The sequence below is a fragment of the Pogonomyrmex barbatus genome, unplaced genomic scaffold (genome assembly GCF_055798465.1).
Source record: "Pogonomyrmex barbatus isolate J1 unplaced genomic scaffold, ASM5579846v1 scaffold7, whole genome shotgun sequence".
In the NCBI taxonomy this organism is placed as follows: Eukaryota; Metazoa; Arthropoda; class Insecta; order Hymenoptera; family Formicidae; genus Pogonomyrmex; species Pogonomyrmex barbatus.
In genome coordinates, this window is record NW_028297171.1 from 8,241,032 (window position 1) to 8,265,249 (window position 24,218).

General features: G+C 33.8%; 3 protein-coding genes across 21 annotated transcripts in view; 1 reads left to right on the plus strand and 2 right to left on the minus strand.

Moving 5' to 3' along the window:
- Nucleotides 1–6,948, plus strand: part of Mhc (myosin heavy chain) — a 48,325-nt gene extending 41,377 nt beyond the window's left edge. For 15 of the 16 annotated variants that reach the window (XM_011648737.3, XM_011648741.3, XM_089083280.1 and 12 more), the window contains exons 20-26: nucleotides 799–877; nucleotides 1,387–2,116; nucleotides 2,251–2,612; nucleotides 2,750–3,145; nucleotides 3,237–3,581; nucleotides 3,878–4,126; nucleotides 5,953–6,948. In XM_011648737.3, the coding sequence (XP_011647039.2) occupies nucleotides 799–877; nucleotides 1,387–2,116; nucleotides 2,251–2,612; nucleotides 2,750–3,145; nucleotides 3,237–3,581; nucleotides 3,878–4,126; nucleotides 5,953–6,036 (2,245 nt within the window). In that variant the 3' untranslated portion in view covers nucleotides 6,037–6,948. Of the gene's footprint in view, nucleotides 1–798; nucleotides 878–1,386; nucleotides 2,117–2,250; nucleotides 2,613–2,749; nucleotides 3,146–3,236; nucleotides 3,582–3,877; nucleotides 4,127–4,748; nucleotides 4,820–5,952 lie in introns of all 16 variants that reach the window. The other variant, XM_089083281.1, reaches the window with a different exon arrangement.
- A 533-nt stretch (nucleotides 6,949–7,481) lies between these two features.
- Nucleotides 7,482–14,235, minus strand: Cyt-b5-r (Cytochrome b5-related). Of its 4 annotated transcripts, none has more exons than XM_011648747.3 (6): nucleotides 13,515–14,235; nucleotides 10,422–10,650; nucleotides 9,606–9,873; nucleotides 8,755–9,046; nucleotides 8,251–8,466; nucleotides 7,482–7,893 (listed from the first exon to the last, which is right to left on the minus strand). In XM_011648747.3, the coding sequence occupies exons 2-6, from the start codon at nucleotides 10,647–10,649 to the stop codon at nucleotides 7,617–7,619; spliced, it is 1,281 nt and encodes a 426-aa protein (XP_011647049.2). In that variant the 5' UTR covers nucleotide 10,650; nucleotides 13,515–14,235; the 3' UTR covers nucleotides 7,482–7,616. The 4 variants fall into 4 exon arrangements, with proteins under 4 accessions (XP_011647049.2, XP_011647048.2, XP_011647047.2 ...); XM_011648746.3 differs by having other exon boundaries at nucleotides 10,422–10,672; nucleotides 13,515–14,229; XM_011648745.3 differs by lacking the exon at nucleotides 13,515–14,235 and adding an exon at nucleotides 12,409–13,208 and having other exon boundaries at nucleotides 10,422–10,672.
- Nucleotides 14,236–14,843: 608 nt separating this feature from the next.
- Nucleotides 14,844–19,081, minus strand: yellow-b (L-dopachrome tautomerase yellow-b). Its single transcript, XM_089083285.1, has 5 exons — nucleotides 18,808–19,081; nucleotides 18,023–18,435; nucleotides 17,598–17,775; nucleotides 17,002–17,213; nucleotides 14,844–16,651 (listed from the first exon to the last, which is right to left on the minus strand). The coding sequence occupies exons 1-5, from the start codon at nucleotides 19,079–19,081 to the stop codon at nucleotides 16,304–16,306; spliced, it is 1,425 nt and encodes a 474-aa protein (XP_088939411.1). The 3' UTR covers nucleotides 14,844–16,303.
- Between the last annotated feature and the right edge of the window lie 5,137 nt (nucleotides 19,082–24,218).

Genomic DNA, 24,218 nt, shown 5'->3' on the forward strand with positions numbered 1-24,218 from the left:
GAAATTTAGGACTGAGGATAAAAAGTAATTTTATAAGGCTAAAATCAATTTGACAAAATCAGTGATTAGAGTTTTGATTTTTTGATATTTAGATATTCAATATTTTTTTATTGAAAAAAAGAAATGCATGTAAAGCAGTGAGACTATAACGTAATATTTACTGGTAGAGCCGAAAAGGGCCGACATGACATCCACGCTGAGCTGAACAATTCGCGTGCTGTTACGGATCAGGTTTCTCGGGAGAAGGTACTTGGAAAAAGAGACAAAGAAATGACAAGAATGTTTCTCGTGCATTTTGATGAATTTTCAGATGTAGTTTTGGATCCTTATGCGACTTTAATATCCCTCGATAATCCCTTCGATGTATAAAAAAATGTGATTACCAGAATGAAGTTGTCCCAAAAAGACGATATATTTTTCAAAGTTTTGTTACTCGAATCTTGTTATCTTGTTGTGTGACGAATGCTAGATTAAATAGCTTTTGCTTTTTACTTTAAAGAAACGTGTTGGTTTTTTTACTTTTAATTTGATGTGTATATTATTATATTACATTTTTTAATTAATTTGTAAAATTTGTAATGAATGAAAATTTCAATTTTCTGATCCGATTTAATTTGAAATTCCAATTTGATAATTATTGTTAACTTTGGCTATTAAATAAGATTATTTATATCTCCGTCACTGTAAAAGAATAATTGCGAATAATTTAATCCGGCATTCTGGAATGCAAATCGACATTATTCATTTGTGCCATCGTCATTCATCTGTTGTCTGTTCAACTGTTTCCGTGTCGATCAGGGTTGAGAAGGAGAAGGTGCAATATTATAGCGAGTGTAACGACTTGCGCACGACCTGCGACCACCTGAGCAACGAGAAGGTAAGGTTGGACCACGTTAACAATACCCGGACTAACGCGACTAACAGCTTCCGCTAGGTGCAGAAACGCAGAAACATGTATATGGATTTTTCCCTCTCCCCAGGATTACTCGCAAATCATTTATCAGCGAAGTGAGTCAATAATCTCTGCTTGCTCAGCATCGCTTTCGCTATGTGTGCATGTATTACATCACTCGAGTTCGCTTTTTACGATAATTTCTTATGGAGTTATCACGATTGAGAAATTAAAGAATTTAAGAAATTTTCAAGAAACATAAACGAGATCTTTCTCGTATAGATCAGAATTATATAGTCATTTTACTTTTTCTTTTTTTTTTTTTTTTTTTTAATTATTTGATTTACATATATTTGAAGAACATTGAAGAATTCGATGATATATTTAATTATTGTTATTTATATCTATCTGAATCTCGAGCTCGATAAAGATATCTGTATTTTGTTTTTTAGAATCAATTGAATTAATAGAATGAATAATTCTTTAAAATCCAGGCCGCCCAAGAGAAGATTATCAAGCAATTGCAGCACCAATTGAACGAGACTCAGGGCAAACTTGAGGAGGTGAACCGCACTCTGAACGACTTCGATGCCGCGAAGAAGAAGCTGTCGATCGAGAACAGCGATCTGTTGCGCCAGCTGGAAGAAGCCGAGTCACAGGTCAGCCAGCTGTCCAAGATCAAGATCTCGCTCACCACGCAACTGGAGGACACGAAGAGGCTCGCCGACGAGGAGTCACGCGAGCGCGCCACTCTTCTTGGCAAGTTCCGCAATTTGGAGCACGACTTGGACAACATCCGCGAGCAAGTGGAGGAGGAGGCCGAGGGCAAGGCCGATCTTCAGCGTCAGCTCAGCAAGGCCAATGCCGAGGCGCAACTCTGGCGTACCAAATACGAGTCCGAGGGTGTCGCCCGGGCTGAGGAACTCGAGGAGGCGAAGAGGAAACTGCAAGCCAGGCTCGCCGAGGCTGAAGAGACCATCGAATCTCTTAATCAGAAAGTCATCGCATTGGAGAAGACCAAACAACGACTGTCCACCGAGGTGGAAGACTTGCAGATCGAAGTGGATCGAGCCACCGCTATCGCCAATGCTGCTGAAAAGAAACAGAAGGCCTTTGATAAGATTATCGGCGAATGGAAGCTCAAAGTTGATGACCTCGCTGCCGAATTGGATGCCAGTCAGAAAGAATGTCGCAATTATAGCACCGAACTCTTCAGGCTTAGAGGTAAATTTTTTTGTTTTCGCTAAATATGAAAATTATGAGAATTATAGATGTTTTAATAGTATTTTTTATTTAAACTATTATTAAATATATTATGTAATTTCATAATTAATTCATGATTACCAATGGTTGATCAGGCGCATACGAAGAAGGTCAAGAACAGCTGGAAGCGGTACGTCGCGAGAACAAGAATCTTGCCGACGAGGTGAAGGACTTATTGGACCAGATCGGCGAGGGTGGCCGCAATATTCACGAGATCGAGAAGGCCAGAAAGCGTTTGGAGGCTGAAAAGGATGAACTTCAAGCAGCCCTGGAGGAGGCCGAGGCCGCTCTTGAACAAGAAGAGAACAAGGTGCTGCGCAGCCAGCTCGAGCTCAGCCAGGTTAGACAGGAGATCGACCGTCGTATCCAGGAGAAGGAGGAAGAATTTGAGAACACTAGAAAGAACCACCAGCGTGCTCTCGACTCCATGCAAGCCTCCCTCGAAGCAGAAGCTAAGGTGAGCATTGTTTTGTATTTCTGAAAAATCTCTTTCAAGCTATTTTGTCGTTATCCAGAGTTTGACAAAAATTTTACAACAAATTAGAAAAATAAATTAGAATTTGCCTGATCTTGAAATTTAATTTTCATTCTTAGGGCAAAGCTGAGGCGCTGCGCATGAAGAAGAAACTGGAGGCGGACATCAACGAGTTGGAGATCGCTTTGGACCACGCGAACAAGGCAAACGCTGAGGCACAGAAGAATATTAAGCGATACCAACAGCAGCTCAAGGACGTGCAGACCGCGCTTGAAGAAGAGCAGAGAGCACGTGACGAGGCCCGGGAACTTCTCGGCATCTCGGAGCGCCGCGCCAACGCTCTGCAGAACGAACTCGAGGAAAGTCGTACTCTCCTCGAACAGGCGGATCGCGGACGTCGCCAGGCCGAGCAGGAACTCGCTGATTGCCATGAACAGCTGAACGAACTGAGCGCTCAGAACGCCTCCATTTCTGGTGCCAAGAGGAAACTCGAGGCCGAACTACAGACCCTCCACGTGAGTGTTAATCAATCCCAAAAGTCCAATAGAATATTTCCCAAAAGAGGAAAATGAATTATATGTCTCCTTTTATTTTTCTTTTTATTAGTCCGACTTGGACGAACTGCTGAACGAGGCAAAGAACTCAGAAGAGAAGGCAAAGAAGGCGATGGTAGATGCGGCCAGGTTGGCCGACGAACTGCGTGCCGAGCAGGATCATGCTCAGACCCAAGAGAAACTGCGCAAAGCTTTGGAGACACAGATCAAGGAGTTGCAGGTGCGTTTGGACGAGGCCGAGGCGAATGCTCTCAAGGGCGGCAAGAAGGCCATCCAGAAGTTGGAACAGCGCGTGCGCGAGCTGGAGAACGAGCTCGATGGCGAACAAAGGAGACACGCCGACGCCCAGAAGAACCTGCGCAAGTCCGAGCGCCGTATCAAGGAACTGAGCTTCCAGGTAAAAATCTCGCTTTACTAGTAAGTCCTTCGAATGGCAATCGAGTGACAACATACTTTAGTTTTTATGAACTAAATTAGTATTTTCATAATCGATCATAATCGATTCATAATCGGTAATATCGAATTAATACTTATATAACTAAAAATAAAAATCAAGATATTTTTATTTTTAAATTTTATTATTTAACTCTTGGTTATTTTTTATTTCTTTTATTTTATTTAACTTGATTGTTATTTAAATTTAAACTCGTGGAACATAAAAAAGGTGATCGCATTTCTTGTTCTCGTTTCTAGGCGGACGAGGACCGTAAGAACCACGAGCGCATGCAAGATCTGGTCGACAAGCTCCAGCAGAAGATCAAGACATACAAGAGGCAGATCGAGGAGGCAGAGGAGATCGCCGCGTTGAACCTCGCCAAGTTCCGCAAGGCGCAACAGGAACTCGAGGAGGCCGAAGAGAGGGCGGATCTCGCCGAGCAGGCAATCACCAAGTTCCGCACCAAGGGACGCGGCGGAAGTGCCGCGCGTGGACTCAGCCCAGCGGTAAGTCAGTCTTGTTCTCCTTATTCTCAAAACTTAATTTTTATTTCGCGATGTTGAAATTTCAAGACCATATACTTTCTTTCGGCTTTTAGTCTTTTTTTTATTAAATATCTTTTATAAATATATCTATTCATTATAAATCTAATTCTATTAATAATAGTATTATATGAAAAAGTTTAAGATAATGTGAATTAAAGATTAACATGATTATGAGAAGTTTTTAATTTAATTGATATATATTTAATCGCCAAAAAGTAATGACAGTCATTAAGTTAACTTTAGTGTGAATTAATTTTTAAATTAAAATAATTTTATTTTATTTGACTTTGTTGAAATTTAGTGATTTTAATTTGGCAGCTTATCTTTTTATCGCGAAAATACGAAATATGTTATATCTTGCTAAATTAAGAATCGTTGCAGGTTTCTCATTAGACGTTACTATAAAATGAATTCTAATTGAAAAATTATTGTTTGCATTAATGTTGGATCGCGCGGTTAAGAGATGAGATTGACGAATCGGAAAGTCCGATCGGGAGGGTTGTGATTAAAGGGGAGAGGTGCGGCGGGGAACAGATCGATAGTGATGGTATCTAATTAGCGATCTGTGTCTTCCTGTGTGCAGCCGCAACAGAAACGTAAGGCGCCCTCCGTGATGGAGTAGATGCACACACACACACACCGCGCTTGGTCCATGTAAGTCCGTGCACGTGGGGTGTCGTAAGCGCGTGGGGTGTGTGAGACAGTTATCTAGAAAGAGAAGAGAAGAGTTGGCTGGATAACTAGAGAAAAAGAGAGGGAGAGAAAGGGAGAGAGAGTGATTATAGTTTTTTACGTGAACAAGGAATTCATGAAACGCGAAAGGAACACGAGAGCACTAGAGCACACCCTCTTGCATCCGTCACTGTCTCGTTTGCACCTCTGTGTTAGATAACACCCTTTCGGGTGGGCCCCGAGCTTGTTCTTCGTATTATTAACTTTGTGTACCTCGCACACCTTCGTCCTTTTCTCTATAGTATTCACTTGCGAGTAGATGCTGTTAGAAGTTAGAGCAACTAGAGGCCGAGCAACCACTGTGTGTGAAAAAATAGTCACTATTTAAGAAATAAATTAGTCTGTATTTACTTATTTATCATGAATTGAATTAATAATTGCGAAGGTGGAAAGTTAAATGAATAAATTAAGAGATAAATTTATCAATCAATATAATCAGATTTCCTGATTTATTTTATTTTCTTTTTTTTCACGACGATGTTCGAATTCTGGTTCTGGTCCAAGTGAGTCTTTCGTTTATATTTGATTTTCTTTTAATTCGAGAAGGGGGGAATTAATTTAACCGAGATTCTCCGAGGTTTTCCTCATCGATGTACATTGCTGTCATTGTTGATCTTTGTATTTAACAATATACGGACAGTTCGCTATCAACAGGAACTGCGACTTAAATTTTGATTTTCCACAAAGAAGAAATTGTAACTAATATTCACCAGTTATGAATGTTTGAGATAGATCCTCATTTTTTTTCTAAAAATATGCATACGCTACGTTTATCACGTAGCAAAATAGAGGTGTCACGACCCTCGGTTGCGTCATAGTTATCTTATTTGCGCATTTTGAGTGCAAGGGGCAAAAAAACAAAGATAGTTGGATCACAAACACGTAGCAAACATGCTACTCATGTTTCTCCTTCCCCTTTTTTCTTACTTAGACACGTCACGATTTTCCGAATTCATGAAAAATTTTTTACATACAAAATCAGCGCGAACATCTCTTCATATTTATATTTATTTGTGATTGAAAAAAGGTTTATGCCTCGTGTTTTTTTCTTTCAGCCACACCGACCTATGATAGATGGTCCCCCATTCCCGCCACGCCGTCTTCCCGGCTTCGACATGCAGCCCGATGGTGAACTGTAAAGCTCTTTCCGAGGTTCGCGTAAATAATTAATAAAATCTAAAAAAAATCAAAAATTCAACAGCAAAATATATCCGGAGAATAAGAAGAAGGGTAAGAGGAGGAGGAGGAGGAGGAAGAACATCATCCTCATCGAGTCCATCATCGAACGAAGACACGAATATATTTGCAACGAATCCGAGAGCTCGCTCGGAGCTCTTAACGGCATCGTCATCTCGCAATCGAGCGATCGATCAATCAGTCATCACATCCGGATCATGGAATTCTCGTCATCTTTCTCGATAATAAATTTTCTGTTTCTAATTGGCCAAGAGAGGAGAAAACGCGCAAAGACAAAATAATCAGCGCTCGCTCGAAAGGGATAGGATTAAAGAAGAAAATAAGAAAGCGAGGGTGCGTTTCTTTACCACTCGAGCTGATAGTCGAAGAAGAGAGAGAGAGAGAGAGAGAGAGGGAGGGAGAGAAAGAGAGTGAGAGAAAGGGAGAGAGAGATTGGGAGAGTGAGAATGGGTGAGCAAGAGAGATCGAACGAGAGGACACGCGAGCGGACGATGAGAGGACAAGAGCCAGCGCGACAGATATATTAATATTTACACACATGCATACACACGGAAGTTGAAGGGATGGAAAAAGAGCAGAGTCACGAATACACATCCATTTATGTTCTCGCGAGTTGCATACACGTACAGAAAAAGTTCGTGAATGAAAATAAGATCGAGGAAGGAAGAGGAGGAGAGACACTCGCGATAGGCAGACACAACGCGAACGAAAGCGAGCAACGCGATCAACAGCGCGTATCATTACACGTGTCATCCGAATGATATCGTATCCTATAAACTTAATTGTAATTTATAAAGAGAGACGAAGTATGTATTTATTAAAGTAAATAAGCAATAAATAAAGATAAGAACTAAGCCTTGCTTTGCCGATCACTCATCCGTGAATTATTCCGGCATTCCGGAAAGAAAAAAGATTTATCGGACACTAGATGTCAATTTTTATCGTAAAGGGATTATTAAGTTATTTAATTGTCAATTTGATTTGTTAACGGTCCGAAATAGTCGTACGAGATAAATATAAAAAGTAATTTTCGATTTCAATCAATTTTCGACAAATCGAATATTCTATAATCTTTTTGCTTTTTAAAATAAAATAAAATAATAATAATTGATTTTTATATTTTGCATCTAGATTAAATTTTAATTCAATTTATTAAATTTAGCTTGACTTAACATAATTTAACATAATTTAACATACTTTAACATAATTTAAAGTTCTCGATGGTTCAATGCAACCATCTTGAATTATGACATCAGAAGTGAGAAAATACATGCAGAAAAATCTGGCAAAATAAATCAATATAGAAACAATCGCAATAAGAATATTCATATATGGAGGCAGGGGGGGAGGGAGAACCCAGCGTGAATTTTAAAATAAGTAATTTAAATTTTCAACTTCAGCTATCTTATTTATATTTATCAGCACTTTTTGCTCGAGAGACACTTACATAAAACTAATATTTGAAAAATTTAATGCACAAGATTTATGATTGAGCGTGCTTCCTTTCGTTCAGTGCCGAGCACTATCTCTGATTCTTCTTCACGTCAGTTCGCCCGAGCTGCTTGAATTGTCCTTTCAGAAGCTCCCACTGCGTCCACTTGTCTGCGCTGACATTGAATTCCTTGCATGTCTGTAGGAAAGCGGGCACGCATAATTGCAAATAGTGATGGTCCACGGTGGGTAGCAGATGGTGCAACGTGTGTGAGCCGTAGTTCGTGAGCGCTAGAAAGATCGAATCGTCGATCACCTCGCGATCGCGCACAGCGTCCATCTCGAGCAGACCCCAGTCCAGATCATTCCTTAGAGATGTTTAATATTTAGTTTAAAGAGATTACCAAAAAGTTGAATATTTAAAAAACGTATTTAATTAAAAAAAAAACTATATTATAGATTGAAATTAAACATTAAACAGATCGAGATTGAAATAAAAGACAAAGTTAGAAAATAAAGTTGAAATTAACAATTTAATAACAATTAAATTTAGATTAAATTAACGTTAAATCTAAGTTTAAAACGAAAAGCTAAAAATTAAGAAGTCTTTTTTTCATTGAATAAATTATTTTTTAATGGAGAACAAATATAATAGAATAGATCTGACCAATTAATTAAAAATAATTGAATAATTGAAGGAAAGAAAGGATTAAAAGATGTGTAACCTATAGATATCGCCGTCGTGGAAGATGTCAGGGTGATGATGGGCCGCATTGAAACCGATCAAGCCGAATAAAAAGCTGCTGATCAGCAACATTGCTATCCACAGCTTGAAAGCGACGAGAACCTTGGGCGCCATCAAACTCATCGACAATGGCAGCAATAACGGCACGAAATCGCGAAATTCAAAGACTCCATACTCCTTGAATACTGAATAGTATCTAAACACGATAAAATCTCAGCACGAGACGAAGTTGGAATATCATCCGGCAAATTTATCAATATCAACAAACGCAACAATAGACTTAAGATTAAAAAAGTCAAATTTTCAATAAGGATTAAGAATAATCTAAATAAAGTAAAATCGTTCCTTTTTAATTGATTTCAACAAAAATATAAAACTAAATTTTAAATTTTAGTAGATTTACAATTAAAATGAAGATTCAAAATGAGAATGCAAGATAAAATTTTTTTCTTAATTTCAACAAAAATATGAGATGGATTATTACCGTTTCAAGCCTTCCGTAACTAACAACAACATCCAAACGATAGGACTGATAATCCTGCTTATCATTCCTGCTAAGTAAGATTTATCCTTATGAGGGAGCCATTGTAAAAACGGCTCAGCCACGTAGATCTCATAGTCCCATATGGTGTTGGTATACATATGATGACTCATCACGTGCACGATACGCCAATTTTTGGAAGACGCCATAGCGAGATCAAAGTAATACATTCGAAAATTGTCTCTCATATGGAAGTAATTGTGTGCCGCGTTGATCGTCCATGTCAGAAAAACGCCTAGAATTATTGTCAAATAGCAAAATCAATCGATGTTCAGTAATCTAACATAGTCTTATATCTTCTATATTCAGTAATCTATTATAGTCTAATAATCTTCTTAACGTAAAGAAGTTATAAATATATTATTAGTATATATTAAATATTATTAATTTGCTAGTTTGTTAATATTAATATATGAAATGTGAAATATGTAAATTAATTCGGAGTGCTTTGAAATTTACTCTTGAGAATTTTCTATTGAAACCGTCTTCCTTTCTTGTGTTGGAATTTGGCAATTCAAAAAATTGATTAAAGTTATAGAAAATAATAAAAATGTACAATAATTGGGTTCAAAATGTACAATAATTAGGTTCATATTATTTGATTCACAAATAAAGCTCGAATTTTATAAAAAGAAAATTTCTGGATGGATTAATTTTACATATCTAATATCTATCTATTTGTAAAACTCATAAGTATTTTTAAAATTCTTACACATGCCACCATTGTTATTTTTCCTATTATTAACAAATAATCTTAATATATTTCAATTATTTATAACTTCGAGGATGCTCACTAGCGAAGAAGATAAGAGCATAAGAATGGGTGAAGGCGGCCATGAGACTCAGGGCAAAAGTTGTGACCATTAAGGAATCGGTGATGAGATTCGTTGTCATGGATGGTTTATGGAAATCGACACTCTTCAAAGCTTCGCTTGCACGTTTCTTGAATGTGCGATAAAAACCATTTGGTAAGAAAGTCAGGGACACTGAACGTGGAGTCACGGCATCGCGAACGTAGAATTTCGGCAGCAATCGTTCGGCCTTGTCGGTAATGTGGTGGGTCTACGTGACAAAATTAAAATTGATAAAAAAATTATTTATGCATGACAAAATTAAAATTGATAGAAAAATTATCTACGACCTATCTGAAAATCGCAACAATAGAACGTTCCTCAAAAAATATAATTATAAAAATAACTTAGGAAACACCAACTAACGTAACTATTAGTTGTAACTTTCAATAATGTAACTGTTATATAACTTAATAATTATAACTAACAGTTACGTATTATAGTTGGAGTTGAAAGACAAAATTGAATGTAAAAATGCACGAAAAAGCAGTTTGGTTTAAAAATTTGATGGTGTCTGAAAATATTTTTATTAGGTCATTAAATTAATTATATAAGACAATCAAATTTTACTGGAATATAACAAATTTTTTTCAATATTGTTATTATACTTATATAAGTGATGTATAAATGTATAATTATTCAGAAGTAATTATAAAAATGATTATATAAATATGATAATTGTATAATGACGACAAGTTAAAAGTATGTTGATGTTATTCAAGATATCAATAATGAATAATTCTGACTTCGATTTATTACCTCAAACAACTCGGTGATGTCGGTTCCTTTCGTGAGTCGAATCCATTCAGATCCACCTGGATGCGATTTTGCGAAGGTATCCAAGTCATAAAGTTTGTTTTCGATCCTCCAAAGACCTTCTGCACCGTCGATTTTTCTTCTAGCTTTAAGAAATCCTACTGCAGTTTTTGACGGATTTTCTCTCGCCGGTAGATAAGCTAAGCCAGGCACCGAACTAGCTTCCGGCATACTAAAGATTTTTTTTATCTCAACTAAATAAATAAAACACGCATTTAATATTTTGATTATAGTTAACAGAATTTATAATTTTTGCATATATACACAAAATGTTCGATTTATATTTATATAAATATCATAAATTTTATATTTATCGATTTTTATTTATATAAATATCATAAATTCTTTCATTTTAATTCTTCTGTACTTTAATCTTTTTGAACTCTTTTTTTAAATATAACTTTTATTTAAATTTCTAATTTTTTATTTAATTTTACTACAATATTTTACTCACTATCACATTTTCTTATTACAGTCTCTACATATTTCTTTGAATCTTTAGTAAAAAAAATGTTTTACTACTCTTTTGAAAAAATTAATTAAAATTAAATCAAATTAAAACTTTGCGAATTAACTAATAACAAGCATAATAACAAAAATAAAAACTTACTGAAAGAGAAAATTAATTAAAATTTTACTTCCTTTTAATACGAAAATTTATCTTGTTTTATACGCTTTCGCTTTATATCTCACTGATCGTAATTAATGGAAGTAAGATTACACTGTGCAAATAATGATAATCGCAGATATAACTTCGAAGTTTTCTATATTTGATGTAATTTATTTGTTTAAAAGATAAACTTCAGGATATATTTTACTTAGTTACTATTCGTAGCCACAATCAAAATATAACACCATCAATTAAAACAATCCATTACTGATTTATTGCAATAAGATTTCATTAAATATGTTGTTAAATGATTGCTTTATAATTGCTGCTTCTTATAATCTACTGCTTCTTATAATCGCTAAAAGTATACTGATTCTATATTTGAGAATATATATTAATACATATGTCTTTTTTCTTTATTTGAAAGATATGTTATCATCTATAAGAGATAAAGTTTGTATAAATTGTAGACAAAGAAAATATAATCAGTTGAATGTATATTTACATACATTATGTTTGTAATATCATTATTGACATAATGATAATTTAACCTGTCATATATTTACTTAATTGTTTAAATAAAATATTTTATAATATTATCTATTACATTATTCCTATAAATTAAAAATAATATATTGCTGTTATAATAATAATAATAATAATAACAGAAAAATTAAAATTACGATTACATCTCATAATTGCAAAGAATATTAAATAGAATATAAAGTTTCCAAAAACAATTTATAATAGAATAGAACGGAGCTCTTTTATCTATAAACAAGTGATAATGTTTATCTTTCTAAACAGTATATATTTAACATTTGAAAAGCATGCTTATGCTTTCAAGAAGCAATTATATTTATATTTATATAACATAATTATAACGTCAATAGATAGACGTATGTTATTTTTCAATGTAAATTCATAAATTTTCATATTATTTTAAAAAATTAAAGCTAACGGAATAATCTCGCTGTACCCTAATAATAACAATATACTTAATAATATATTTTAATGTTTATTAATTAAAATTTTAATATTTAAATTTTTTATAATATTTATTCACACAATATGTCCATATATATATATATATATATATATATTTTGTTTTAAATTTTATATGAAATAATTATTAGTCAATATGTTATTACAAGATATTACAATAACGTATTTATTCCTATCTCGAATATTATCATACTGATATCACGCACATCACATACAGACGCGAGAAAAGAAGCGTAAAATGTTTTTATTTTTTCGTTAATTTGCTTGAATTTTGCGTACGAAAACTTATTTCATCATTATTATTTTATTACTCACAATACAACATGTAGATGATATTTCCCTTTGATTGTAATGTAATGTCCATGTTTTCAACACGAGAAATACGTCTTCTTAACAGAGCAATCGTAATTCCTTATCTATCTACACAGTTTATTCTTCAATAATACGATTACGAAACGGCCAGAAGAAAAGAACAACGAATTAAAAAAATTTGGACTGAATAATACTCAAAGAAATCACTCTTGTCTTGCGTGTATTCCCGCGAAATAGTTGGCATTAACAATCACGTTGTCGTTGATATCACACTGGCTGACAGCGCAGAAGCAGCAAGAATTGACGCTATTTATGTTACGATAATTATGCGTTTAATAATATGCATAGGTGCATTTATTAAAAACGTAAGAATGTACCGTCTATATCAAAAGATTATAATAAATTATGTTTCTTTTTTTTCTGACATAAAATGTTAATGTAAATTAAGTTATTCATCATACTTTTTTAAGATGCTTGATGTTGGAAGTATTAAAGATATTTTTTAAAAACTTTTCTCATAAAAAAAAGAGTTCAGAAAGATGAGTAAATAAAACATCTCGATGAGAACAAATGTTAATTAAAACAAAGTAAAACTAAAACCAAATTACATTAATTCTTTTAATTCGCTACTGGTTTATTTATGTCTTACCAATGTCCGCACATATTTTTGCTGTAACTTAATTTAAATTAACTTTAATCTCGATTCTCTTTTATTTACTTTTTATCTAATTTTTATAATTTAAAAAAAAATAAAAAGTAAGTTAAGCCGAAATTAAAATTAATATATTGATAGACATAAGTTCAGAAATTTATTTTAGGACAATATATCCTGTAAACTTATTATAATTATGTAATATATTCTAATTAATATATTTTCTCAGAAAAAATGAGATTGAAAGGGTTAAACTAAAGATTAAAATATTTTAAAACATAATTTCATTCTGTAAAAAATTTTACAATAAAATTTGATATGAGAAGCAGTTAAATAACAAATTATTTAATTTTTCTTAGATGCTTTTAATTTATACTGTACGCTAAGAAATATCGCAGTGTTATATAATAAATCATTTATCAAATAACATATACGTAAGAATAAAAAACATACATACGTAAGAATAAAAAAAATTCTTGAGAATGACGCAGTAAAATCCAATGATCAATCGTGTCGATCTTCTTGATGATAATACTACAAAACACTATAAAATCAATAAACCTGTAGTAATGAAAATTTTAAAATCGCCATAAAATTGACGGCTCGTAGAAAAACGAATTGTCGTCGCGATCGAAAAGGGAGCTACTATCTTATCCACAACTGAGAACACAATGAAATTATAACTCTTAATGTTCATATGCAATGCGTTTATCGATTAATCAGTAAACGAATGCTCTCGCTCTTTAACCTATCGGATCAGTGAATATACAGTGACGCATTTTATAAAGGCGTCAAATCATATTATGAACGCCTCGAAAGGACTCCCTCATGATTGTATCAATATCGATGATTTGCATTTGCATTGTTTCTATCTTCGCAAAAAAGACAAAAGATACTTTGAAAAGCAATAGTTGGAAAATAGAGGAATAAATCTTGATATAAAAAGAATTTACGACGATCAGCCAGGAAATCGATTATACCGAACATTTTTACAAAAAACCTTGTTTCTTATAATATCCAATTTTTTCATAATAGACTGTCATAGAGTAATATAAATAAATTCTAGATTGAGACAATTACGCAATATTCCTGAAGCTTTATGAAATCATGACATGTGTTATTTGCGATATTTTCCAGTTACATTATTGATATCTTGCAACAAACAAACTTGAAACAAACTTAGAAATAACTTAGAAAGAAGAGAGAATGTATTATCGAACAAATGTATTATGGAACAAATTAATTATATCGCAAGAGCATTAAAAAAAAAAACGATTTCTTCTACAAGCGTAGAAGAGCATATATAAGCACATATAAATATTTTTTTTCTAAGTGTGCAACATGTTTCTACTTAATATATGAATAATAAAGATTAATATATTTTACGCAAGCTTAAAGTTTTGAAAGAATTGAAATTAAGTCTGAGAAGAACTTTTGGACATAATTTTGTATAAATTTTTATAATGTAGTCAAAATCTATTAAACGCACTGCCAGTTAATTATAATATTAATTTAATTACAATTTAATTAATTCTTTCAAACATTTTACGTAGTTTTAGCAAAATATAATCGAACGCATTATTTTGATCAATTTTGTATATAAATATTCAATATAAAATATTTATAATAACAGTTTAATTATATTTAATTATCAATTATTGTTTTATATAATAAAATAATTTAACGTACTAGTGTAAGTCAAAGACATTTACAATATTCAATATATTTATTATGATAATTATACGATATATGATAATTTAATATTATAATAATCCAAATAAAATAATTGTGTAATTTGATAATGCTTTATTTTTAATAAAACATTTCTGTTATAACAATTTTGCTTGCAAAGAGTATAAGAGTGCTTTTAAGAAATGATTTTCCGTCGCTAAAATTGTCAGACTGCCAAGCTGAGTGCTACGAAGATAATGTGCATCATGAATCGTTCTTGCGTGGTTTATATTCAAGTACAAATCGCGTATACAGGTGCAGCAGGTTGATGACCACGCAATGTACGCACCAGGTGCGTAAATATGCGTGCGATGACTTTGCGCAACTTATCTCGATCATTATGCTCGACACATCAGCCGATCTTCCTCGAGAAAAATTCTCAAGACCTTACAGATGTCGTCGCACAGCAGGGATTTATTCTCGTTCTGTTGTTTTTGCAGTACTCGGCAAAATTTAACTCTGCATTTCTGACACTCAAACGCAGAGTTGCTTCTACGTTGCGCAATGTATTTCTGCTGTTATCATGCGAACATACGAGATACGCGTGACGAATCATGTGGAAATATCATAAAAAGTTAAGATCAAATAGGCATAATAAATATAATGAGACAATAAATCATGATATAATAAAATGTGACATTACATATAATTATTAATAATAAAAATTCAAGGATATAGAAAATGTAAAATTATATTATACATGATATTTTTTGATAAAAATAAGGAAGAAAAAAATTTGTTTGATTGGAGATTTTTCTTTTTTTTTTTTATGGTATATATTATACTACATTTGATACGTAAATATAATGGCAGTTTTAATGCCGTGATGGCGTGAATAGATAATAGTAGTATACTCGGCGAAGGAGAGAAATGTTTCCTCGTAAGATAAACCAACGAGGCAACGAACCTCTAATCAGAAAGCGCTTGTACTATACTCGCTGTAGGCTATTCAACTACTGGGTTCATTATTGCAATCCAAATAATTTGTATCAATCCTCTGCGTATTTTCTTTTTCTACAGTAATCCAAACTTTTCTAAAAATACATTTACAATATTACAATAAAATAAAAATATTATAATTATATGATTATAATTAAAATTAATACGCTATACTTCTTATACTTTTCTTATACTTTTACAAGATAGGAAGTGAAGCAATTAAACGGATTAATAAATAAATTTCCAATAATAAGATTAATAGCTCTAATTTTATAATCATATTTAAATAAATATTTGTCATTTTTATAACAAGCAATAATTTAACATTATTGATAGAATCTTATTCAGTTAATTCAGTTACTTCACTTCAAAGTTATTCTAAATTACAGAAATTATTTTATTAGAAGATATTGATATAACGTTAATATAATGTTAATATAATGTATAATCCATATCCTCCTTCTCTTTTCTCTTATTCTCTCTGCCTTTCTATTTCTGTCTACGTTTGCTTGTAATTTCATTTTTATCTTAGCTTCAATTCTACTTTCTTTATTTTTATTCTTTCATAGTCGCTCTTCAAACGAGAGTTTTGATCAGGCATGTCAACAGCATTATTGTCGTGATCTCTGTCTTCACGGAATCAGCAGAGCTCGCGCGAATTCTGGGCGTTGTACTCATCATGTGATCTCTGTGATTCATATGATCCATGTGATCCATATGATTCATATGATCCATGTGATCTCTATGATCGTGCATCGTTGTCGAATAATTCGAAGATGATGTCGACGCGCAGATCGTGCCCGTGATGAGTTCCTCCGTCGATCCCGTGAGTATTCTAAAGTTATAATCGTTCAAGTCCAAGTGCGAATACATAAAGATGGGCAGTCTGTCGGAAAGAATCCACAGGTTGCCATTTCGATCGATCTGTTGAAATAAAGATGCGCGAGATTGTAATATAGCGATATAAGATTGTTTAATCACTATAATTATGTTTTTTGAAAATAAAATATAATTATAGATAATTATTAGGTTATAATTATATTATATTTTTTCACTTTCTTCCTTTAAAGACCATTAGAATTATTTAGCATGAAATGGAATGTAAAATCCTTCAGTCACGATTCCATAATGAGCGATTAGTAATATGTAATGATGACATAGACTTCATTAAAGCTTGCGGTATACATTAAAGTTTAACTTTGTAAAGCAATACTGTAACTAAATTATCGTGAACGGTCAATTGTATTATTAGGTTTCGATAGATTTACGATTACCTTGAGATCATTGGGGAAAACCATAGTGACGTTATCCTGATAGACATATCCTTGCTCTTGCATGGTGAATTTATTTTGCGGTCTCCAACAGGCGATGGTGTTCAGATTCGTGAGCGCGTAAAAGAGAATTCCGGTTTTTGGATCCAGGAAGCTAACGCTGCTTTGACCATTGGGCCCGCGTGACCCGAGTGTTTGGAATTCGTGGGACGTTTCTGTGACAAACGCGCGAAATAAGTTTAACGCTTCGATGACCGTTTCGCATGTAGTGTCCTTCAGACACGTAAAGTCACATGTCTTTCTTTAAGTAGAGATTCCTTGAAATTCTTTAAATCGAATTTACTTCTCTTCGCTGAAAGGTTGAGAGGATAATTCTCAAATAACAAACAATTAAAGATTAATCTCCTTAGTTACTTATTTAAATATTTAAATCATAAAACTGATTTTTTTAAATCTAATTATTGAAATCTGAAAGTTTCTTTCAAGAAACACGCAAAAAATAATTACACGAGAAATAAAAATTTACTATTTTGCATTCAAAAGGTATGCATTCAAGAGATTATACTTTTTTCACAAGCATGACGGTTTTTTTAACGTACCTGCAGCACTGGAACGCTGAGGATCGCGCAGTAATCTCGTACTAACGGAAAATTCCATACCACTGGAGAGTGGATGGTAATACATCGTACTGTAACCATCACCAATCGGTGCAAGAGCCATCCCGAACAATCCGTCATTCCATTGGAACGATATTCCCGATACCTTAAATTCTCCTCCCTGAGAAGGACAGTTATCATTCTTTTTATCTTGATAAATCAAAAATTTCCATTTTTCGTATAAAGAGATTTTAATAAATTATATATGAAAGAAACCAATAAAATTATATATAAAAGAGCCAATCAAATTAATACGATTAATGAAACTGATGAACATTAAATTGCTAATTATTTATACACAATCGTTAACAGATTGATAAGAAATGAGCGAAAGATGAGTTGGTGCGCGTGCATTTCTGATCACCGACCATCGGATCCGGATGGAAGGAGTGGTGCTTGACGAGCCAGGATTTGTGAAGGCTCCACGAGTAGACGACGAGTCCTGGACCACCTAAGTCGCCCAGGTAGCCGTATGAATCTTCGCACGAGTAGTCCTCGACGGCGATGTTGGCGAACAAGGAATCGGCAGTTCTCTGGTCGGCCGGTATCACGTATTTACGTAGCACACGATCCGTCATCAGGTCGTAGACGATCAATGCCGGGGGTGCCTGTTGCTCAGGACTGCCCAGGATGTCAGTCAGTCCCGTGTCCAGGACCCAGAGTCGGTTGCAACGATCGGCGCGCACGCGAAACGTTGAGACGATCTCCGGCACGCCGGCGGCGCCATATTGATGGGCCTCCCAAGAGGGATATGGAATTAAGGGTGGCGATTCGCGTGTATCTGAAAACCAACAAACTCTAATATCGACGGCACCAACTGTTAAAAGAAGAGGAAGAATAATCTTATCCCTTTTACATTCATCGATTAAGTTCCGTTTGATTTTTCACTCAATTAAAATTGTTTCCTTTGAAAATTCTCGTGTACATAGTTATGAAAGTTCACGTTAATTAATTAATAAATATCAATATAAATTGACAAAAAATTATGATTTAACAAATTAAATTAAATTTCTGTTTATATATTATATTTACGAAAAGAATTATTAACATATACAAATATAATTGAAATTGCTGTGAAAAAAATTACAAAACTCTCGTCTCTAATTGAAGATGCCATCTCTCATGTCTCATAGTTAATTTTAAGACTAATCACCGTTGAGTCGAATGTAATTGAGACTTGCGGCCACTCCTTGTCTCCATCTTGGTACCGTGATGAAGATCCGATCGTTAGTCACCTCCAAACCCAACGGCAAGTTGTCTTCCTGCTTGTAATCTGGGAAGAGCCTCTTAATATCATTGTTCGGCCATTCGTAATCAATCTGCTTCCATCGGTAAGCAACTCGTAACTTGCCGATCGCACCGTCCAGCAGAACGATTAAAAGCGCGATTACGACGACAATTGACGACACCCGGCACCGCCTTGTCATTTTTGATACGCGATTTATCTCGCTATAGATTTATAGAATGAAGATCTTTTGATTTTTCCTAAACAAAAAGAATTTTTAGTTTGTTTAAAATTTCTTTTAATTATAAATTTAAATCTCCAATTTAAATTTATTTTTAAAATAAATTTCCTTTGTGAAAATGATATTTAATAAATTTATAATAATTTGTAATTAAATTTGCACGCGTATGAGGAGTTTGTATTATACTTTTATTAATTATATCTAAAATTTCTACTGTATTCTATTGTATTTCTACTTGTATTCTATTGAGGTATATATTTTATATTAATATATGTATTATATGAGTATTAATATGTATATATATCTAATGTGTGTGGGTGTATATATACATATATATAAGATTGATTTGAAAAAAGAATCGACGAAAGAGATAGATTGCATTTCCAGTCAGTTTCTCCTTGAAAGCTGACGGCCTTCGTGATACATAGTTATCCGCGCCTCGTTAATTAATATACACGTGTGACTAATTGTGACGTCGCGGAAATGAGGTTTCTCTCAACGCCCATATGAGAAAAAAGTCACAAGGCGAAAATGACAAGTGATGAGTAATCAATAATAGATGTATTTTTTTCTGGTTCGTTTGTTATTTAAAACAAATGCCTAACACATAAAAGTCGATAAACTCTTAACAATTTTAATAATTATTTTAATAAACATTTTAATAAACAGATGCTAAGATGTTCACTCTTTAATTTTTTTCTCTATTTAATTTGTGTGTTACAACTTTTTGTTTATTGTTATTTTTACATAGGAATATTTTATTTTATTCTAGCAATGAATTAGTTAATCCCGAATTCGCTTTGCAAATGTCTCAACTCCATTATATCATTCAAATGACGTAACGGGTCGTGGAAACAACGGTACTTGAGTCGTGCTTATAGAAATTGGGTGCTTATAGAAATTGGGAGATGTCCAAGTTTTAAAGTACATGATGAATAAATATGAAGAAATATTACACACAGAACATACAAACAGAAATAACAATTATTTATAAAATTACTTTGAAATAAATATCAATCTTATTGATTATTCTTTGCGTTAAAAATACTAGTTTTTCAATATCACCAAAATATTAGTTTTAATATTACAAGTTATAAATAAAATTAATTGACGTAAATTCAGAATCTAATTTTTCCCATAAAACCTTAACTTTTATTAAATTTATTTATAATTATAAAATTAATTGCGTTAAATGCAAATCAATTTTGCCTGATTATTTTAAAAGCTCAATTTAAAATCTTGTTATTCTCCACTTGAAAACTGCTAGCACTTCGATAATTTAATTAAAGAAAAATTTATTTTAAATCGTTTTAAAAAAGAATTTAATAATTTTTTTATATAATGTGATCGTATTCACAGAAATTATTCCATAGTTCTGAAAGAGCTTTTATACGAGAATTTTAAAAATCCTATGAAGATTTGAATCATTACTTCTTTTATACCATTTTACAAATAAGAAAAGACAACGAATGATTTAAGTGCGAACATAATATTTACTCTCAAAGAACTGATAATTTGCTACTGTTGTATTTGCCATTATCGAGTGATTGTCGTCGGATTCTCGAAGGTCATTACTGGTCCGGTACTGGTTTTTCACAGAACGTCATTTGTAATTTTAAATAACGTTACATCCTTATATAATAACAGACAATAACTAGACATTAGATTGAAAATAGATAGACAATAGATAAACAATCTCGAGGAGAATTATTCAAGCATATCATTACGATTCAATATTAATGATAATAAGTTTACATAACTAGAAGTTAAAATTAAAATTAAAAATAAGGACTGATAATCAAAATTACAATTAAAATGAAAAAAAAAAATACAATTAATAAGGAAAAACAAGAAAAATTAATTTTTAAATCAAGCTTTATAATTCTAAATATCGCTATATTACATAATTATAAAGTTATAAATTAAAAATCATAAATTGGATGATAGAAATAACTGCGATTTTTTTAAATTACTGTTGATAATATCTACGTTTGTATATGAAAGAAATATTCATAAGTCAAAATAATAAGTTTTTATTTGCATAATGAAATACAGTGAATTTTAATCGAGACAAAGGCATTCTCTCGCCTTCGTGAATTGTCTCACGTCCCACGAAAATTCAACGTTCTTCCTCTCCGAAAGAAGGCAATTTCATTTTAGTAGAACGTACGGCTGAAATCATCGCGACAGATTTTCTATGTTTAAAAAGCGGCTTGTAACACGGTTAACGGAAAAATAGAAAGCATTCGATTTTTCGACCGCTTTGCATTCGACCCTATGCTAAATGATACAGCAACCGCACTCTCATGCCCGATACATATGTATGTTATTTCATATCAAAGTTACCTACATACCCGCCGTTGTACGCAACGCTATATAATTTACATTATATCTGCACGTTCATTCAACTATTTATTCGACCGGATATTTTTTAAATGCTAAATGCATTCGATCGATATATGCATAATAAATCTTCATATTAAACCCTGCTTCTTTTATATAATATTACTACTCTGTCATAATATTTATCGCGTTATGTTACTAATAATATAACAACTATAACGTCAACATTATTCTTTCTCTCTCTCTCTCTCTCTCTCTCTCTCTCTCTCTCTCTCTCTCTCTCTGTCAGTCAATACTCGATGATTACAACCATTCGCGCCGCATGACGCGTTTCAGCATACAATCGCGGTTTTCTCGACTATCGCGGGTTGTCCCTCGCGAAAAAACACACGTATCGAAACGCGATTTCGCGTTGAGTTTCGCCTGAAATTGCACGCGCGATTTCTGCCTCGACTAGAAAGTACAACGACAAACTAATGGCACAGCCTTGTAGGGCAAAATACTCGCGATGAAACGGAACGAACTTTTCTGTCAAGTCACAAGAGTTTCCACGAGGGAAACATTGTGCTGGTTGCGATTGGTTTTACCTACGAGCAACGGGCAAGTGCATTTTCGCGCGATTTTTGCGACGACTGCGCGGCAAAGCTGCATTCTGCCCCCGCGCACATTCTATTCACTAATTATATCGTACCGATCAAACTTGTCTCATTCCTCGACGGAAACAGAGCCGATCGAAAAGTGACGACAATTCTATCAAAAGTCAATCAAGCTAATTAATTCGTCGTAGAAGTCCCGAAAGAGAAAGACAGATCATTTCTAAAGAAATAATTAAGTAGAAACGAAGAGGGGGATCAGCAACGAGTAACAATAAAAAAATAATAGATTCGAAGTATTTTTCAAGAAATATCCTTCCATTATCAAAATAATTTATCTGTATAAAATCGAGAGGATTATATCGTTAAATGACTTGCTTAACTCGAGTTGATTATTGCTTTTATATGATATAGTATTAGGTATATAATCATAAAAGATACATTTTTAGCTTATTCTTTAGACAATTCTTTAGCACGCTTTACGCGACTTTTGGACACTCGTTTTTTTTTTTTTTTTCAACTCGTATTTGCACTCTTTTTAATAAATAAATTTCCGCTTCTACATAATCTCTTTTAAGTTGGATATTTTAAGTATTTTCTGGATCTCTTTGATTTTGAATTAGTATTTCGGAAGAAATTCACACGGCACAGAAAGCAGCGTGGAGAGATATAATTAAAGAAGATCAGTTATTTACACTCGGTCTCTGCTCGAATCCTGGATGACACTACACCGCGGGAGAGGCACGGCGCGACAGCTCGGACCACGCGCACCGGTTAAGCGCGACAAACTGGGAATTCGACGGCGTGGCGGCGCGGATCTGGCCGGTGCCACGGTTGCTTTTCCCGGGGTATGCCGTACGGTACCGTTGGAGATCCGGTCGGCAAACCTGTCGGCTGCCTCCTCGATCCGCCGCGACAAAGAATCGCCGGGGAAAAGAAGAGGGATCCGCTCCGAGTCTATTAATCGAGTTAACGAGCGAGCGAGGACGAGGAGCGTCCGCGAGAAAATTTACCGATAATATAATCCTTAAGCGATGCGATTGCCTTCGGATCTCTTGAGGTATCCTAGACACCGACACCTCATGGAAAGCTCATCGACCTAGTTAATGTCACGAGGATAACGAGCGAGAACGAAACGGTAAAAAAAGTTTGTCGAAGGATAATGAGATCAGTAAGTGATATGTCTATAATTATCTTCGGTCTGCTTATGATATCTGAAATAATAATTCCTCAGCTTCTGATTAAAAAAAAAAAAATCTATTAAGGAGTAATGATGATACGCGTGTAAATAATCGTGTCTTTCTTTTTTCAGACTGTAAAATATTTTGGATAAAAATTAAGGATAAAAATTGGATAAAAATTAATTTCTTCTAATGATACGTTAGAGAAATAAGAGGACGATTCTATAAATACATAAGAGATACATTAATATGAAAAGATTAATGATATAGTTTAGAAATATACACATATAATATACACAGAAAGTATCCTACCGCATTATCTTTGACAATAAAGACTTGCAAAATAACGTGTAGATGTAATAATACATTTTTCCATAAATTACACGCGATTATCATTATCTGTAATTACATTATTGCACAACTAATTACAATTAAATTAATTTACTAATCTCAAATTCAAAGCTAATCGCTATTATACTTTCACTTCCTTTAGTCGCTAGTCCGCTGCGCTTCATTTGTTATTTAATAAAAGAAGAAGACGCCGATGAATAGAGCGAGTAGAACGGTAGAATGAAGAAGACAGAGACGCGATTTAGGAAATTCTCCTGTTACTTCGTTGTTGTTACAATGCCTATCATCTTCTCATCCGGGTTAGCGAGTCCGCGGACGATTATCCAAGCGCACAATGAAGAAAACGTGGTTGCCGTGAGATTAGCGCGTTATTTGCATCTCGGTGCAAGAGCGCGAGAACGAGCGGCGGACGAGGATCTGTCCTATCCCTTGTGACTCGCCGAGCATTTTTTCTAGCCTTTTCAACATCACGCAATATCTCTCTGGCTCGCGCAGCTACTCTCGCGGGAGTGTTACGCGTTTTCGAGGTCGATCGGCAGTGTATTACACCTGGCTTTCACTTTCGTGATTGCCAGTACCGTACCCGACCATCGTCTCTACTCGCCTATGAAATGTTTGGACACGCCAATA